Raw genomic sequence first — 18,806 nt, 5'->3', positions numbered from 1 at the left:
TGTAAGTATGCATATATATATAACAGCGTGTGCATCATGTTGTTGTACATATATACATACGTATGTGCTTACCACAGTAATGTCAGACCGAAGCTACATGCATTAACACTCCCTCTTAGCTAAGGAAGACAGAGTGCATATATATAAGTTCTTCTTTATATGAAAAGTAATATCCTCAAGATATATATAAGAAAATCAAGTCTCATGATATTCTTTCTAGTTATGGTGTGTATACAGATATCAAGTCACATGATATCCACCATAAAAGATCATGGTACATCCATAGATATTAAGTCACATAATATCCACCATGAATTTGAACATATTGATCTTCAACAAATATCAAGTCACAAGATATTCATCAACGTGCTCTTTTAACTATCATGATCTTTCCTTGAATATCAAGTCATATGATATTCATCATGATAGTAATCTAATAATTATAAAGTCGTCACCTAATATTATTAGAATAAACATTTCATTATAAAAGATTGTCACCTTAAATAATGAACATAGGGTAGGCCCGTGAGTTATAGAGTCACACATATGACAAAAGAGTTTACACTTTAAACATCTTTATTTATTTAATACAAATTTACAAAGTTGAGACTTAATCTCATAAACTTACATTTCAATCAAGCCAAGTTTCTTTCTAAAATGATCAACCTTCACTTTAGGAAGAGCCTTGGTGAGAATGTTAGTTGTTTGATCACCTGTATTAATAAATTCTAATTGAATAGCTCTCCTTTCCACCATGTCTCTTACGTAGTGGTAAGGAATTTCTATATGCTTAGATCTATCATGAAATACTAAATTCATAGATAACTTGATACAACTTTGGTTATCACAGTGAATAGTGATAGGTTTCATAGGCTCACCAAACAAGTTAGAAAGCAACTTCTGAAGCCACACTGCTTCTCTAGCTCCCATAGCTACTGCAATATACTCTACCTCAGTAGAACTTTGAACAACAGAAGCTTGCTTTCTACAGATCCAAGAATTCATAGTTGATCCTAAACTGAAACAACATCCTGATGTGCTTTTCTGGTCTTTTACACTTCCGGCCCAATCGGAATCAGTGTATCCATGTAACTCCAAGCTGGTATTCTCATATTTAAGTTCATACGCAATAGTACCTTGAAGATACCTCAATATATGCTTCAAAGCAACAAGATGAATCTCACGAGGTTCACAGATGAATTGACTTAATGCATTCACTGCATAGCAGATATCAGGTTGAGTATTTACAAGATATATCAAGGACCAAATTATCTGTCTGTATCATAGTTCCAAAAATCGCCTTGAAATTGCCAAAATCGCCGATTTGGCGATAAGATTCATGACTCCCGATTTTTTTGGGATCGGAAATTGGTGAAGGCGATTTTTTCTTGTGAATCGCCTGAATCGCCCAAATCAGCGATTCATGGCAAAAATTGCCAGAATCGCCATTGGGTATCTCCAAAATCGGCCGCGCCAGCAAGCATAAAAAGTTGGATTTAAAAAAAAAACAGATGTTTTAGTTGCTTTCTAATTTGTCTTTCCTCTTTGTTATAACCCTAAAGAGCCTTCTATTTGCTTAGTATGAGTAGAAGAGAGGAAGAGTGAGAGAGAAGAAGAGAAAAGAAAATCCATAGGTTTCCAACCGGCAAGAAAGAAGAGCACCAAAGAGATCAGAAGTCCATCTGGGGAGGCCATAAATTGCATTGAGAGCATTAAGGAGTCAATATCAACACTCCTCAACTCATTTGCAAGAGGTAAGTGCTGGTTTTTTTTTTTTGCATGTTAGTGTATTATGCATTTTTTGTTAAATTTTTTTAGTGTTCATTTGCAAATCTTTAATGTTTTTTATTTCTAGTAAATTGCAAACTAGGGTTTGTTGTTTTGTAGTTTTTGTTTATTAGTTGCAAACTTTGATATTTTACATGAATTTTTTTATTGCAGCAGCCCTTTGCTTTCATTTTCCAATTTCCACAATGGGTAAAAAAGATGAATGCTGGAAATATAATGAAGAGTTTCCCGAGAGAACCAAATATCAAACAAAATGCATATTTTGCAAAGAAAAAATAAATTCGGGAGGTATCTATAGATTGAAATACCACATTGCTGGCATCCCTGGCCATGATGTCACAGTTTGCACTCATCAAACTGCTGAGGCAAAACGCACTTGTTTAGTGGCATTAGAAAAAATTGAACAAGACAAGTTGAATAGGAAAATGCAACTTGAAGGGTTAAGAGGTATTGGCTCCCGTGCTCCCACATCCACAACCGCATCTACATCTGCATCTGCATCAGCTTCCACATCCGTAGGTTGTGTTGGAGAGGGTTCTTCCAGGCCTCCTTTTCATCCTAGTGCTAGTGCTCATGCGAGTGCTAGTGCTCATGCGAGTGCTAGTGCTAGTGGTAGTCGGTCTTATACTGAGACAGAGTCCAACACCAACCTATTGCGGCCTAGAGTGCAGAAAAATAGAATGGATAGTTACTTTGTGCCCCGCACTACTCCTGGCTCCCAACCCACGCTTGAGGGCATGGGTTTGAACAAGGAGATTCATGATGCTGCCAAAAAAGAGATTTGCAAATTCTGGTACTTTTGCAACATTCCATTTATTGCAGCCAGGTAATTGATTCTTTTTTCTTTTTTATCTTTAAAGTTAAAGTTAAAAGTAAAAGTAAAACTTTAATTATATCTACTTGTTTTATGATTTAAGTTTTTGACATCTAAATTTCTAATCAATATCATTATCTATTTGTGACAGGGCTCCTTATTGGCAGAACATGATAGATGCAGTTGCCATTTGTGGTCCGAGGTTTAAAGCCCCAACTGAGGCTGAGTTGAGTGGATACCTCCTGGATGAAATGGTTGAGGATATGAGGCATGAGCTTGAGGACAACCGAAAGGAGTGGATCGAAAAGGGTTGCACCATCATGACTGATGGTTGGACAGATGGGAGGGGAAGAACACTCATCAATTTTCTTGTATCCTGTGGAGGTGATTGATCATTCTACTTTCCTACATATATAATTTTGAATCGTGATTGACTATTTCAGATTTTGATTTGTTGATTGCTAATAGTAATTATAATTCGTTGTTTTGTTACTTGTAGGATATACCATGTTCCTCAAATCCATTGATGCTTCTGCTCATGTAAAAAATGCCACATACTTATGTGAGGTTATTGAGGAAGTTATAGCAGAGGTGGGGGAACAACATGTGGTGCAAGTGGTGACAGATAATGCAGCAAGTTATGTTGCTGCAGGTAAACTGTAAACTTTTCAAGTTTCGAAAATAAATTTATTTGAATTTTGAACTTTTTCTAATTCTAACTTAGAATTTCTAAGTTTCCTAAGTTCTAACATGTTTGAAATTTGAATTTCTAATTAACTTAAAATTGTTGTAGGTAAACTTTTGATGGAGAGGCACCCCACCATATTTTGGTCCCCTTGTGTGGCACACTGCATTGACCTCATGTAGGAGGAAATTGGCAAACTTGAGTGGGTCAAGTCATGTGTGGAAAGGGCAAAAAACATATGCAAGTTTATTTATAATCATTCATTTGTCCTTAGCACAATGAGGAAGTACACAAGAGACAAAGAGTTAGCTCGTCCAAGGATCACGAGGTTTGCCTCGAATTTCATCACCTTGCAGTCCTTGTTGACATCAAGGGATGATTTGAGGAGCATGTTTGTTGGGCGAGAGTGGATTTCATCTTCCTATGCTACGACCACTACAGGGATAGATGTGGTGGATTGCATATTTGATGATGATGGTTTTTGGAAACCTGCTAGAGAAATCCTTAAGGTAAATTTATTGCAATTTAACATTTAATATTTTACAATTTACTATGCTAATTGTTTAATGATTTAGTTTTGCCTTAAGTTATATTATTGAATTATTCTATATTTAAGTTTTGACTCAAATTTTTGGTTTACTTTATATGTAGGCCACTGAGCCCCTTGTATCTCTCCTACGAACTATTGATGGGGAGAAGCCCTCTATGGGCTACATATATGAGGGCATGGATAGGGCCAAGGAGACCATTAGAGCCCAGTATGCAGGAGTGCAGGAGAAGTATGCCCCTATTTGGGACATCATTGATAGGAGATGGCAGAATCAGCTCCACAGACCCATCCATGCAGCAGCTTACTTTTTGAATCCGGAATTTCGTTTCCATCCTGAGTTCAAGGCGGATGAGGAGGTTCTCATCGGATTATATACAATGGTCCAGAGGTTGAGTATTGATGAGGATAGCAGTGCTGCAATTATTGAGCTTGATAAGTTCAATAATAAAGAAGGGCCACTTTTCTCTAGCAGGATGGCCATAGATGCTCGGGAAACAATACAGCCAGATAAAAATTAAATAATATATTCAATATTCATGAATCTAGATTCTAAACTTAAAGTTGATTATGTAATTTTAGAGTTATCTTGTAATTTGTAATTTGTAAATGAGACTAATTGTTTTTATTTTCCCTTATTTCAGATAGATGGTGGCAAATGTTTGGGGCCACAACCCCAAAACTTCAAAAAATTGCCATCTGTATTCTGAGTCAGCCAAGCAGCGCTTCTGGATGTGAGCGCAGTTGGTCCATGTTTGAGCACATCCACTCGAAAAGGAGAAACAGGTTGACAGTGCAGAGGTTGAATGATCTTGTCTTTGTTCATTACAACCTCCATCTTAGGACCAGACAGATTTTGGGCACTGACTCCTCTCCGATCATTCTGGAGGAGATTGATCCAGAATCAGAGTGGCTCACAGAGGTTGTGGATCCAGTCTTCACTGAGGAGGACCGTGTGTGGATTGACCAGGTGGATATAGAGGCTGAGGCATCTAGAGCACGTTCTTCAGGCATTGGTAGACGCACACGTGCACGCACAAACACAGGCCCTAACGACGTTCGTGAGCCCATCTTACATGCGGGAGATATGGCTCGGCAGTCCTCTAGGACCTACATTAGACGCCTTGCTACTAAGTAGACTGGATACTCAGAGGTTGAGGCTGAGGCTGCAATCGAGCTTGAGAATGGTGTTGAGGATGATGATGACTATGAGCCTGAAGCTTGAGCTAGAGCCTTGCTTTTATATTTTGTTTACAGATATTGATACTGAATCATTGATAGACATATGTTTCAAACTTTCGTGGATCTTCATCTTAGATTCTTACACACATTTATGATTTGATGTCTTATGGATCATCTTACATACATTCTATGATTTAAATCATTATGATCATTTGATTTCTATTTACTTCAACTAGCCTACAATTTACATTTTAGATAACATAGTTACGTATGTGATGGATTTTATGTTCCATGTTTATGTATGTTAAGTTTTAACTTCTATTTGAAGATGTTATAGTGTGTTTAAGTTATATTCAATAAAAGGTGCATGAAATAAGTTTTAAATTGTTAAAATCTTTAAATTTAAAGGGTTTTTTCAAATTTGTCGATTCATCGCTGATTCACGATTCGATTCGGCCTTGCCGATTCCGATCCGATTCCGATTCACGTTACTTTGGTCTGTATAAGGTGGGATCAACTAGTCTGGATTCAGCACTTGCTTCCTTTAGCTTGTGAAGGTTGGTTTCCATAAGTGTAGACATAGATTAACAGTCCCACATTCCAAATATTTTCAAAATATCAATAGTATACTTTTTTTGATGTAGAAAGATATTACTAGACTTTTGACGTACTTCCAAACCAAGAAAGTAATGAAGAATTCCTAAATCCTTCATTTCGAATTCAAAAGACAAATCTTTCTTACACTAATTAATGAGATGTTCTTCCCCTGTAATCAGAAGATCATCAACATAAAGAATTAGAATTAGCATATCACCTTAAGTTACCTTGAAATAGAGATTTGGATCAGCCACGTTCTTGGTGAATCCAAGACTTAAAAGGTATTTGTCAATCCTTTCATACCAAGCCCAAAGAGCCTGTTTGAGTCCATATAGAGCCCTCTTCAATTTACAAACATGAGAGGCAGCATCATGAGTTACAAACCCTTTTGGTTGTTCCAGGTATACTTCTTCCTCTATTTTTCCATTAAGAAAAGCAATTTTTACATCCATTTGAAAGATTTTCCAACTTTTGGCTGGTTGTTGCAATGGCTATTACAGCTCTAACAGAAGTGTACCTAGCAACTGGTACAAAGGTTTCTTCAAAGTCAACTCCTTCCTTTTGAGAAAAACCTCTAGCCACAAAACAAGCTTTATGTTTTTCAATGCTGCCATCTGCAACAGCAATTTTGAAGACACAACAGATTTTTCCTTAGGTCTCGGAACTATGTCCCAAACATCATTTTTTAGTATAGACTGGTATTCTTCCACCATGAGGTCTTTCCAAGCTTGATATTTAAGTGCTTCATAAGAACTAGAAGGTTCAAGATTCGAACTCTCACACATGAAAGCATTATATGTCAATTTTCTAGGTCTCTTGCTTTCTCGGAAGGTTCCTAAAGGTGCTGCAAATCCATCTCCTTCCTATATTATTTTCCTTGCCCAAAGTGGCCTTCTAGTGTGATCAAGACTCTCTTCTTGAGTCTCTGGAAGGATTTCAATTTCAGTTGAAGTCTCTTCAGGGAACTCCCTCTGAATCTCAGGAACAGGAGCCTCTTCTAAAGAACATCAAATGTATCTAGTTCATCGGAAGTTTTGGCTCTTCTGAAAGCAATGTCCTCCTCAAAAATGGCATCTCTTCTTAGTACTATTTGTTTCTGTCCAGGTATGTAGACTCTATATCATTTTATTGTTTCACTAAAACCAATAAGAATACCCTTGCTTCCAAAAGGTTCTAACTTAGTCCTCTTCTCCTTAGCTACATGAACATACACAAGACATCCAAATATCCTTAAGTGACTAATGTTAGGTTTCTTTCCAGAAAATGCTTCTTCAGGGGTCTTATTGTCCAAATGTGAGTGAGGACATCTATTCTGAATATAGACTATTGTGTTGCATGCTTCAGCCCAGAAGGACATACTCAAATTTTGATCAAAAATCATAGCACGGGCAGCTTCTACAATACTTCTGTTCTTCCTTTCAGCAACCCCATTTTGTTGAGGATTGTAAGGAACTATGAACTCCCTCTTAATCCCAGTGAGTCTGCAGAACTCTTTAAATATTTCAGAAGTATACTCCTTCCCATTATCTATTCTCAAAACTTTAATATTCTTACCAAAGGAGTTTTCAGTGGTAGTTTTGAATTCTTTAAACTTAGAATCTCTTCAGATTCTTTGCATTTAAGGAAGTATATCCATGTCTTCCTAGAAAAATCATCAACAAATATCACATAGTACAAGAACCCTCCTATTGAAGGTATAGACATGGGCCCACATAGATCAAAATGTACTAGTTCCAACACTTCTTTAGTTTTGCTCAAACTATGAGGAAATGGACTTTTAGTGTTTTTCCCTAAGGCACAACCTTTACATGATTCATTGTGAATATGGTTTAACTTGGGCATTCTGATTACTAACTTCTCCATTGATGTTAGTGCACGGAAGTTGATATGACCTAGTCTTTTATGTCATATTTCATTTGAATCTGAGGTCTCATGTACAAGTGCAAGGTTTGTCTTAGAATATAGCTCATATAAAAGTCCTTGTCTTACTCCTATTGTTAGAGCCCTTTTAATGGTTGAGTTTTTAGGCCATGCTAGTACTTTCCCTCCCATGAATGCAATTCTAAAACCATCATCTTCAAGTGCGGATTTAGATATTAAATTCCTCTTAATACTTGGTACATAAAGAACTCCAAAAAGTTGAATAGAATTTCCAAATTTTAATTTTATGGTGCAGGTCCTAATTCCTTTTACGGAATGTGCAAAATTATCACCAATTATAACTTCTTCATTTGTTTCTATTTTAAAGCTTTATAGGTTATCCTGATATCCAGTGACGTGTCTTGAAGATCTGCTATCAACTATCCATGTATTAGTTTTGGTTGATATCTGGTTGGATAATGCTGAATAAAAAGCATATTTCTCATATTCATTGCCTTCTTTTGGCTTTTCAAATTTTGCAAAAGATGCTTGAGGTTTAGATCTATCGGGACAATTTATCACATAATGTCCATATAAATCACATCTGAAGCATTGAATTTTGGACAAGTCTTTCTTCTGTTTGGATTGTCCTTTTCCATGAGAATTTCTTTTCCTTTTGTTGTTTTTCTTCTTTCCCTTCTTATGAGCGTTTTATTAAGAACTTGAACATCTTCATCTAGGATTTTGTGTTTTCCCTTAATCATTAATCTCGATTCTTCTTAAAGACAATCTGATCTTAAATAATCTAGTTTAGGGATTTTAGACCTAGCACTTACACCTTGTACAAAGGATTCCCAGGAGTTTGGATGTCCTAATGCTATTAAAGATAATTCTTGATTTTCAATCTCATAACCAAGTGCAAATAATTGATCTCTCAAATCTATGATTCTCATAAAGAAGGCATTTATAGTTTCTCCTTTATTCATGCTTACATTATTCATCTACCTTTTAAGAGCAAGTTTTATGCCTGTATTATTGATTATAAATGCATTTTCAAGAGCTCGAAACATACGATATGCTGTGGTATGTTTTGCCACAATAGGTATTATGTGGTCTCGAACAGCATCCACAATTATCTTCATAGCCTTTTCATTTTTCTCGATCCATTATGATTTCTCAGCATCATATTTAGGTTCCTCTTTGTCCTCTCTTACGAATGATTCCAATTTATTTTCTTTTAACAACATCATTAATCTAAGTTTCCAAGAGTCAAAGTTATCAGCACTTCCAAGATGATGTTTGAATCTCATTGTGTTTGTCATCTTTGTAGAGAGAGAGAGAGAGAGAGAGAGAGAGAGAGAGAGGGAGGACTGTTATTTAAAGTAAATCTGATCCTTATAAACTTAGTGTGATCTTTCCTTAGCCAACCTTTGATACCATGTAACGTTTATTACCATGTAACGTTTATTACCAGATTTAATTGATTGCAGAATTTTGTTGCAAGTACAAACAATAACACCAATGTACTTGAATCGCTTCCAGAATCAGCGAACGTTAGTGCAATAATAATAGAAAAAAGTATTATCGAACTCAGAATTATCTCCGACCCTTTGGAGTGCTTGCATTAATAGATTTCGATGCCAAGATTACATCAATCAGATTGGATAAATATCAACGAAAGGGGTGTGGGGATGAATGGCCATGTCTCCAATTGGAGACATGGACATTCATTCTCACACCGTTCATAGTTAACTAATGCTCATGATTAGTTACTGTCTTAAACATAGTGATTAAATGTATAGCCAATCATTATAACTGCGGCCCAATATGAAGGATAGATCGATCATGATTTAAACATCAAAGGAACCAAAAATAATCTCGATCATGCCTTAATGACCTCGGAACATATATATATCTCATTGGTTTCAAACTGTGGAAGATACAACAGCATGTAAGTATGCATATATGTATAAAAGCGTGTGCATCATGTTGTTGTACATATATACATACGTATGTGCTTACCATAGTAATATCAGACTGAAGCTACATGCATTAACAGTGCTTCCCAAAATAGATGTAAAGAAGCACAGCTATGGGTTTGGAAAACTACTTCTTGTGAGGTATTCACACCAATGCCCCATTACAAATGAGGAACCCCCCTTTTTACCGGTAGGTTTAGGTTGTAAAGCAAGTTTGGCAGCAATTCAGAATTTTGTAAGACGAAGTGCCAAAATTGAGCAAAATTTGTCTAGCTGTCAAAAATTGGAAAAATAGTAAAATTTGACTAAGGGCAAAAAATTGAGAAATTGATGGTTTCTAGGTTTATCATCTAACTCTGTTTTCTAACACCCAACAAGATGATAAACATAACCACAATTGAATCAATCAAGTAATATCCTAAGATACTGATGTGTGGCATTTTCTGGGGGATGCAGGTGCAGATGCACAGATGTGTTTGGAAGCGGCACGGAGGTGGGCACGAAGCGTGACCACTGCCTGTAGATACTTGTGGGATACTTGGAAAAGCATCCACAAAGCATCGGTGAAGCATCCGGGTGAATCCGCGGAGCATCCGTATTTTTGAGCGCCAAGTCACTAAAGTGACTCAATAAAGCATGTGTTAAATTGGTTTTTTTATTATATTTTGTCTCTTTTTTGTCCCAAAACCCTAAAACGGCCCTAATTTGTATTGTATTGGAATCTTGAACTTAAGTAATTTACTAATTATGCATTACTGTTATTTCAATTTGAATATGCGAACTGCTATGGAATGGTTTATTTTTGTATATTTCTTGCATTTCTTTGCATATATATATATATGCAACCGAATGCATCCAAAATCCCCCCAAAAAAATCCGCGTATCAGCACCCCGCACCCGCATCAGCATCAGAACCAGCATCGGTAACTTAGGTAATATCTATCACTGATCAATTCTCTGCTTATTTCAAAGGTGGCATCTACCTTCGTATGATTAAAACTAAAATAACTACTTTCTTGGTAACCTGAAAGCAATAAGACAGGATTTTAACCTAAAACTTACAAAGGCATTTGATACATTAAAGGAAAACTAAAGCTAAAAATGATGATCTTATCAGTATATATATATATATATATATATATATATATGATGATCTGATATGTACCTTTTCTTCTGCAGGTATTGATTCAACAATGATTTGATTGCACTCATAATCTTCAATTCAAATACCCGATCTCCTTATACAAATGTTCCATCTCTTCTTATAGAGATTCCAATCTGATGTTTGATCTTCTATATATTAAATGCAACTGCAAATGTCTTGCTTGATATGATTCATCTATCTGCAGTTATGGAGAACGATCTGGTATGCAAGTAATATATCTCTGTGACTATGCAAGTAATATAATTAAGTAATCAATCTCTGTGATTATGCAAGTAATACATCTGCTGTAGTAAAAGGTATTGAACTGTAAGTTCATTCAATCTGTACAAGAAGTAAATTAATTTATTGATTTTGATATAATATATTCAAGGGTTGCATTGTGATCAGTTATGATCTTTCAACTCCAAGAGGCACTATTTGTAATAGTTAGTATTCACTAACTAATCCGGTCCTTATGGACAATTAGTTAGGGAATACTATCTATCTTTGTCATCTGCAATTGAGATGAATATAAACTTTTATGATGCCCGATCTAAATATATATATAGATGCAAGGAATTCATCTTAGTTAGATGTCGTACTGGTTCAAGATCAGCAAAATGATTTTCGGGTTTCCTATGATATGCACAAGTATGTGAATGTATGTATACATGTACAGTTGCAGTCCTCAGTGATCTGACCAACGCTACTCATCAACATATTTAATAATCTACTCAGCAATTTGATAATGGATTTAGTGATCACACCATACAATCAGCAATTACATACTACGGGAAGAAGAATTAAAGAGAAACTAAGAGTTTCAATGGTGTCTAGGTACAAACCGATGAAATGCAACATTCAGGGTTTAGAGGAGGACAGTTTGGGATCATACTGGCTGAATCTTATGAAGACAAGAACTTCCACCGTGGGCATCAAACTGCAACAGTATTTGTGATTACAGCTAACTGAGATTTTGTGTTAGGCATTGAAGAATACACGATATAGTAAGTCGACCATATTAGAATACTATTTTAATACCATTTTAATGGTCATCTTTTGTATAATATGTAAATATGTAGACAAGATCATTTGCTCAATCTTCTTCAATTTCTTATTAGAAACTTTCTAATTCTATATTCTTGTAAATTCTTTACAACAATTTGTTCGATCATTTGTTAATACAATAACAGTGTTTTTACCAATTACTTCTCAGTAATATGGTATCAAAGCCTTAAAGACTTAAGAATTCATTTTTCTAAAACAAAATCAATTTTGGGAATTTTTTAAAGATTTGGAAAAACACTCTGTCGTTTTCTGCAGGGTCGTGGACAAATGTTTAGGAGACATTCTTCCTTCTCCGCAACTCGCATGGCTTTCTGCAACCCACATGAATTTCCTCTGCAACCCACACGTTTTTCTCCTGCTTTTGGCACCCATTTTTGTTGTCATTTTGTGGGGCTCTCCCTCTACAAACAAGACCTTTCCTTGAGCGACGACAATTGTTTTTATTTTTGTTGGCACCATTTTTGGGGTCAACTTGCTCTGCAACAGGACCCTCCTTGCATTTGACCTCTTCCTGTGTCTGATATTTGCTTGCATGCAATGGTTCTGGTTATTTTTTACTATGTAATGAGCTCTTTGACCTTTCTGTGATCATCCACCATTTCTTACAACTATGTACCATTTTTTTAAGTTTTTTTACAGATGGTTCGGATTTCTTTTGGAACTCTCTATTATTTCGTCGAATTAAACATATGATTGCACATTCTTGGTGGGTTTTTTGAAAGCTCAACTGGGTTGCCCTTAGATTTTTCGGGTGCCTCAATTTTCGCACCTCATGTTGTGCCAGCTGGAATTTAATTTTAATTATGTATTTCTTGCGGGATTTCTAAGAGCTGTTATTAGTCTTCGTCAAATTTCTTGCGTCAACCGGAATTTTTTCTCAAAATTTGTGCAAGTCATATGTTATTGTTTTTTTTTAGTTTGTATTTTTGCATTGGGAAACATGCAAGTTGGTGTCATTGACCAACTTAATGTTCGAAGGTAGTCAAGGATTCAACTGCAAAATTTATAACACCAAGAAGCAACCCATCCTAACAATCTTCGAATATTGTTTTGGTAACAAAGACGTGTCCTATCACAACCAGATCAGACCAAGACACATTTAATGGACAGAATCAAGAAGTTGTGATGCTTCTCAAGCTCTCTATCACTGGTAATCAGTTGCCTCAAATTCCTTTTGGCAAGTGAGCATTAGAAATCTAGAAGTATCTAAAGGAGTTGCATGAGACATCTAACAAGAGTTGAGCATTTTTCTGAAGAACCAATTGTTCTCCATCACAATGGATGACCATATGAGCATCTCACGAAGATTAAGGACATTAAAGATCAACTTGAAGCTATTGTTTGAAAAATGGAGGAAGAAGATATGGTAGTCATCACCTTGAAGAGTCTACCTAAATCTTATGAGTACTTTGTAGAAGCAATGTTCTGAAATTTTCAAAATTGTGCACCAAACTTATGCACAGGATTGGAAACAATGGTTTGGTAATAGTGCTACCTCGTCCTCCTCAAAGCAAGCCTTTGCAGCCAAATAATTTTACAAGGATAAAGGCAGATCTCAATCATCTCAACAAGAATGCTCTAGTCAATCTCAGGATGGCTCAAAGAAGAAGGTCAAGTGTATCTATTGTCAAAAATGGTCATATGCTCAAGAATTGTCGCAATCATTTAGCTTCCAAACACTAGAAGCAAGGAGGATCTCTAGCCTAAAGCCAATTTTGCTAAGCACACAGAGTCGACAAAGCCTTCCTTTTATGCTTTCATGGGTAAAAGACTTGCAGACCATGTGAAATCTTTTGCCTAATATGTGGAATTTAGTGCTTCTCGGCATTTCCCTCCTAGGTGTGATTGGTTTATAGAATCACTAAGTCAATCTTATTTGGAGGAGGTGAAAAGTATACCAATGTAAACAAGGGCAATGTTCACATATAGTCCGGTGGGAGGAATCTCATTTTCCTCAATGTAAACTACATTCTTTGCATGGAACTAAACCTACTCTTAGTGAGTCACATCATGTGGTATTCTCCTTAGCTTGATGTGGTATTTAGCACACTAGTGTTCAAATGTTGATCGTACGACATGCACTATTGTAGTTGTTAGTATTGAGGATCATAGTCTATACAGACTTGCAGATACAAGTAATCCTCTCGAGCATGCCTTAGCCACAAAATCATCTTCTTTCAATAGTCTAAACATCAGTAATATGGTCATCTAAACATTCACTATCTTGCTCAGCTTGTTCGGAAAGATTTAGTACATGTACCTGAAATTCAAACTCAAAATCAGCAAGTTTTTGGAGTTTATCAGGCTAGGAAGCAGCACAAGGCATTGTTCAAGGATGGTGACTCATGGCAAGCCCTTCAGGTACTATAGTTAGCCCATGCTAATGTATGTGGTCTAGAGAATACTCCTATTATTGGGTCTAGGTATTTCTTTCTTTTTGTCGATTTTAGTCATAAAATGTGGGAGTACTTTCTTAGACAAAAATTGGAAGTATTTTCTATATGTCAAAAATGTAAGACCTTCATAGAAAATGAGTCCAGTTATTCTATTATATCTCTTAGGTCTCATAATAAGGGTAGTTTTGCTCTACAGTTTTCTTTGCTTTCTATGATACACATGGCATCAGAAGTCAATTAACTACACCATACACCCCTCAACAAAATGGCATTCTAGAATGTTGCAACTACGCCGTTACAGAAATAGCCAAGTCGATGATGGAACACAAAACTATTCCTAAGAAATATTGGGCAAAAAATGTGTTTATTGCGGTCTATTGGTCTCTCACACATGTTATTAAGGAGAAGACTCTTGAGGAGGCCTAGACAAGTCACAAACCCAAAATCAATCATATGAAATTTTTTGGCTCTTCAACATATGTATGGATTTCATACGCCAAGCGCTCCAAGTTAGGTTCCAAGAGTCAGAAGCTTATGTTCACAAGATACAGTGACAACCATATAAGGCTTATCGGTTGATTGATGTAGCCATTGATCATCTTATCTTCAGTTGCAATGTTAAATATGATGAAGAATGAGGACCATTTCAGCTTTCCTTGTCTGAGCAAAATTTTGAGGATCAGCCTTTAAAGGCTTCTAATTTGTGTGTTTGTCTTCCATTGGGTTTACTAGATGGGAGGGATGATGCAAGTTTTGTATTTGATGATGCACTACCTAACTTTCCTCCAGATGATGCTAATCTTCCACTTGTTTCAGATCCTCTTCCGCCTCCAACTCCAATTATTACTCCACCTGATGTTGGCACATCTACTCTTTAGGATAAATGGTGAGCTAAGACCATCAATGATTTCTAGAAATAAGGGCAAGTAGCACAATATAGTTAACTTTGCTCTCATGGCCAACATTCATAGTATTTATGAGCCTCACACATTTGTAGAGGCAACAGGGACTCCAGATTGGGAACAGACAATGGTTGCAGAATACCAGAGTTTTATGAAAAACAACACTTGGGTTCTCTTTGATCTTCTTTCAGGGAAGAAGTCCATTAATTGTGAATGTGTGTATATAGTCAAGTATCATGTAGATGGCACCTTAGATAAATACAAGGCCTGATTAATTGCTCAAGGATTCACACGGTGGGAAGGTATTGACTAAGAGGAGACTTTTGTTATTATTGCCAAGTTGAGTACAATTCATCTTCTTCTCGCCATTGTAGCTTATAGTTTGAATCGAAAGTCCATCATATGGATGTTAAGAATGCCTTCCTCAACAGTGAGTTGCAGGAAGAAGTCTACATGATGCAACCTCCTGATTTCAAGGTTGCCGACAAAGAAAACCAAGCATGTCAAGTAAAGAAAGCACTCTATGGACTCAAATAGGCTCCTCGGGCATGGTATATTAGAATTCTTCAATATTTGGTTGCTCATGGTTTTTAGTGTAGCCTTTCTGACAACAATCTGTATATCAAACACTCTGGTGATGATGTTCTCTTTCTTGTTGTCTATGTGGATGACTTGATCATTACTAGCAATTCAACATATTTAATTGCCAAATCAAACAAGATTTGCGCAAGGATTTTGACTTGACAAATTTGGGGCCATTATTGTTTAGGTGTTAAGGCTTCGCAGACTGATGATAGCATTTCTATTTCCAAGCCTAAGTATGCCAAGAACTTGCTTGACAAGTCTTGAATGCATGATTGTAAACCTACTTCCACGCCTATGGAGAAAGAACTCAAGTTGTCAATCAAGTTTGATTCTCCTCTTGTTGATGAAACCACTTTCAGGCAACTAGTGCACAGTCTCATCTATCCCACTGCCACTAGACCTAATCTCAATTTTGCAATAAGCTACATTTCACGCTTCATGATATCCCCCAAGGTTGATCATAGGGTAGCACCAAAGCATGTGCTGTAATGTTTCATTCGTCGCGGATGCCTGATAGCCAGTCACTGAGCATTGAATGGTTGTGTGGAACAAACTATATAAGGGTTGTACAAGAGAGCAGGTGATGAAGGCCATACGGTGGAATGGGAGCAGATGTGCAAGCCGTACAGTGGCTACTAAATGGTCGTATGGTAGTTGCTTAATGGTCATACGTGGGTAGCTAAAATGGTCGTACAGTATGCACTTAATTGTCGTATGGTAGTGGTGTAAATAGGAACCGTACTGTGAACAAGAAGATGATGTATGATCAAAGATGGAAACAGTATGATGCTTGTATGGTAGTCTCAAGAGGGTCGTACAGTCAATATGCAATCCGTACGATAATGATTAGGAGACTAGACACTGGTGAAAGGAAGGTGTCCAGTTGTGCTGGAGATGTAGGATGTGGTGTACGATGACGAAGGTGATGCAATACAGTGTTGCTTCTCCACTAATGCTAAGATTCGAAGTAAATGTATAGAAGACACCAAAAAATATTGAGATAGTAACAGATAAATATATTCCAAACAAGAATGGTGTTCCGGAGTTGCCAGATCCGAAACAAAGTAAACAACAATGAAATAGGGTGAGGGTGAATCCCACTGAAATCGGAATAGCCAAGTAGGGAAGGTCTTTCACTTTGGAAATGGCGAACAACAGAGAATCCTAACGATAATTCGCAGTACAAAGAAATAATCCAAATCGCTTACCAACAACTACCTACAAATTGTGCTTAAATACTTGTCGAGTAAACCTTTCTGAGGGTGTATAAAGATAGCCAACGGCCACACCTACCTACGGAAACAAAAATGAAAATGGGTCTAAGATATATTAAATCAATCGGCCCATTAACAAACAAAGGTTTGATTAAATATTTATTTAATGACAGGAGCATTACAGTCCTTTCGTCCCAAAATTTGCTTGTCCTAAAGCAAATACACATCCGATTCTTGGAATCCATCTGCAATCAGCTTCTTCAGTTTCGAGTCAGGTACCAAGTAGATCTTATTGCCGTAGTAAATGATATCACCAATAACTTTGTAACTTTCATCATGTATATAGCCATCCATCAACTGACATGCAAAATGGTTCTTGGAGTACTCGACCAATAGATGGGCCTACCAATTATCCAAGGAATGGGGTAAAGTGTTGACTGTCATGTTTTTACTTGCAGCATTTGGGATCGTATCATGTTTAAAAATGGCCTCCTTCTTGATTGTGACTTCCCTCAATCCTTTATTTGACATTCCTCTTAGCAGCACCTTCTTGTCATCCGTCTTGAATGAAAAGTCCATCCGCTTGAAACTTTGAGTGTACTGGTCAAGGGTTTCCATCCACTGGACACCCAATATGATATCAGTATAAACCAAATCTATGACAAAGAAATCATCTATCAAGGTATAGTTTCCCATGGAAATTTGTAGCTGTGGGATCACAGGAGCGCAGGGTAACAAGGTTCCTCCAGCGACCTTAACCTCAAATCCTCCATGCTCTACTGCATGTAATCCCTTAATAGTGACCACAGATGAATTGATGAAATTGTGTCGCGCCACTATCAATCATGACTATGACTCGTTTCCCGTGAAGTGTACCACGAACCCTGAAGATACTACTTCCAACCATTGTAGTGAGGGTAGAAATGGAACCCCCTCTTTGTATCAAGGCATTTATTGTCTCCTGCTGGTTAATTTCTTCTCCAGTCACTGTAAGTGCTTGTCCTTCGTCGTCATCAAGCAACACCTCGATGTAATGAATCTTTCCCTTCCCAAGGCAGCGATGACCAGGTCCCCATGGTTCCTTGCACGTGAAACAGAGCTTTCTCCTCCAAAGCTCTTGTCGAGAGTCTTCATCCAACGGAGGATTTTTCTGAATTGGCTCGTTTTTGTCTTCCTATGGGGTCAATGTTGGCATAGCTACATGAGTTTTGGAAGAAGATGCGACCATGTCACGCACCTTCTTAATAGCTTCGTTGAGTACACACAGGTTGAATCCTTTGATCCAACCTCTCAAAGGCTCTTTCATCCCATCCATGAATAACACAATTCGGTGTCTTTCAGAGATGCCTGTGACAAGTACCGACAGCCTTTGGAACTCAGTGATGTAATTGCCTACCGTACCTGTTTGCTTTAGCTGAGCTAGATCTTTGAAGTTTAGTTTAGGATCCTTCCCATCGAACCGGTCAATGAGTCTCTTAGTGAACTCGACATCAGAGGTTACTTGGTTGTGGCCAAGAGTGACCAACCCGTGGTGCCACCACTCTTGTGCCACTCCTTCCAAATGGAGTGCTTCGAACTTGATTGCTTCCTCTTCGGGCATCGGGTTGAGTTGGAAATAGGTGTCTACCTTCAAAACCCATGCTTGTGCGGTAATGGCTCCAGGTCCATCAAATGGCGATAGGTTTACCTTTTCGATCTTTCTCCTGAGATCATCATTAAAATAACCGTGATTTCCCCTACCTGAATATCTCATTCTTAAATCAACATGTTCTCTATAAGATATATCGCCTTCCATATTCGCATTCCTCCAATCTTCCCAAAGTTTTTCTTGCATTTCCTGAAAAGTGGGCTCTCTTTCTTTGTGTTGTGCTTCTGTCCTTGGAAGGAAGATGGGTATCGAGGGTTGAGAGCAAGTGGGTTGAAAGTTTGTTCTTCCCAAAACAGTCGTCACTATGCCCATTTTGTTCTCCTGTTGTCTTTCCCTCAGCTAATTTTTGTAGTGTTTCCTACACAAGCCTTTGGGTTTCATTGATTTGCATTTGGTT

At 37.2% G+C, this 18,806-nt stretch overlaps 2 protein-coding genes across 3 annotated transcripts in view; one reads left to right on the top strand and one right to left on the bottom strand.

Annotated features, from left to right (window-relative positions):
• The window catches only part of EMB1691 (Methyltransferase MT-A70 family protein), a 55,091-nt gene that overhangs the window by 22,390 nt on the left and 13,895 nt on the right, over nt 1-18,806 (bottom strand). The window lies entirely within an intron of this gene.
• On the top strand, nt 2,388-2,994 carry LOC149544866 (uncharacterized). Its single transcript, XM_089796454.1, has 2 exons — nt 2,388-2,614; nt 2,754-2,994. Exons 1-2 carry the CDS (start codon nt 2,469-2,471, stop codon nt 2,992-2,994), a joined length of 387 nt encoding a protein of 128 aa, XP_089652580.1. The 5' UTR covers nt 2,388-2,468.

This window comes from Cupressus sempervirens, chromosome 8, assembly GCF_028749045.1.
Source record: "Cupressus sempervirens isolate cs-2001-9-10 chromosome 8, ASM2874904v1, whole genome shotgun sequence".
Taxonomy (NCBI): domain Eukaryota; kingdom Viridiplantae; phylum Streptophyta; class Pinopsida; order Cupressales; family Cupressaceae; genus Cupressus; species Cupressus sempervirens.
The sequence above is the reverse complement of the archived record's forward strand: the minus strand, read 5'-3'. Positions and strand labels throughout refer to the sequence as shown.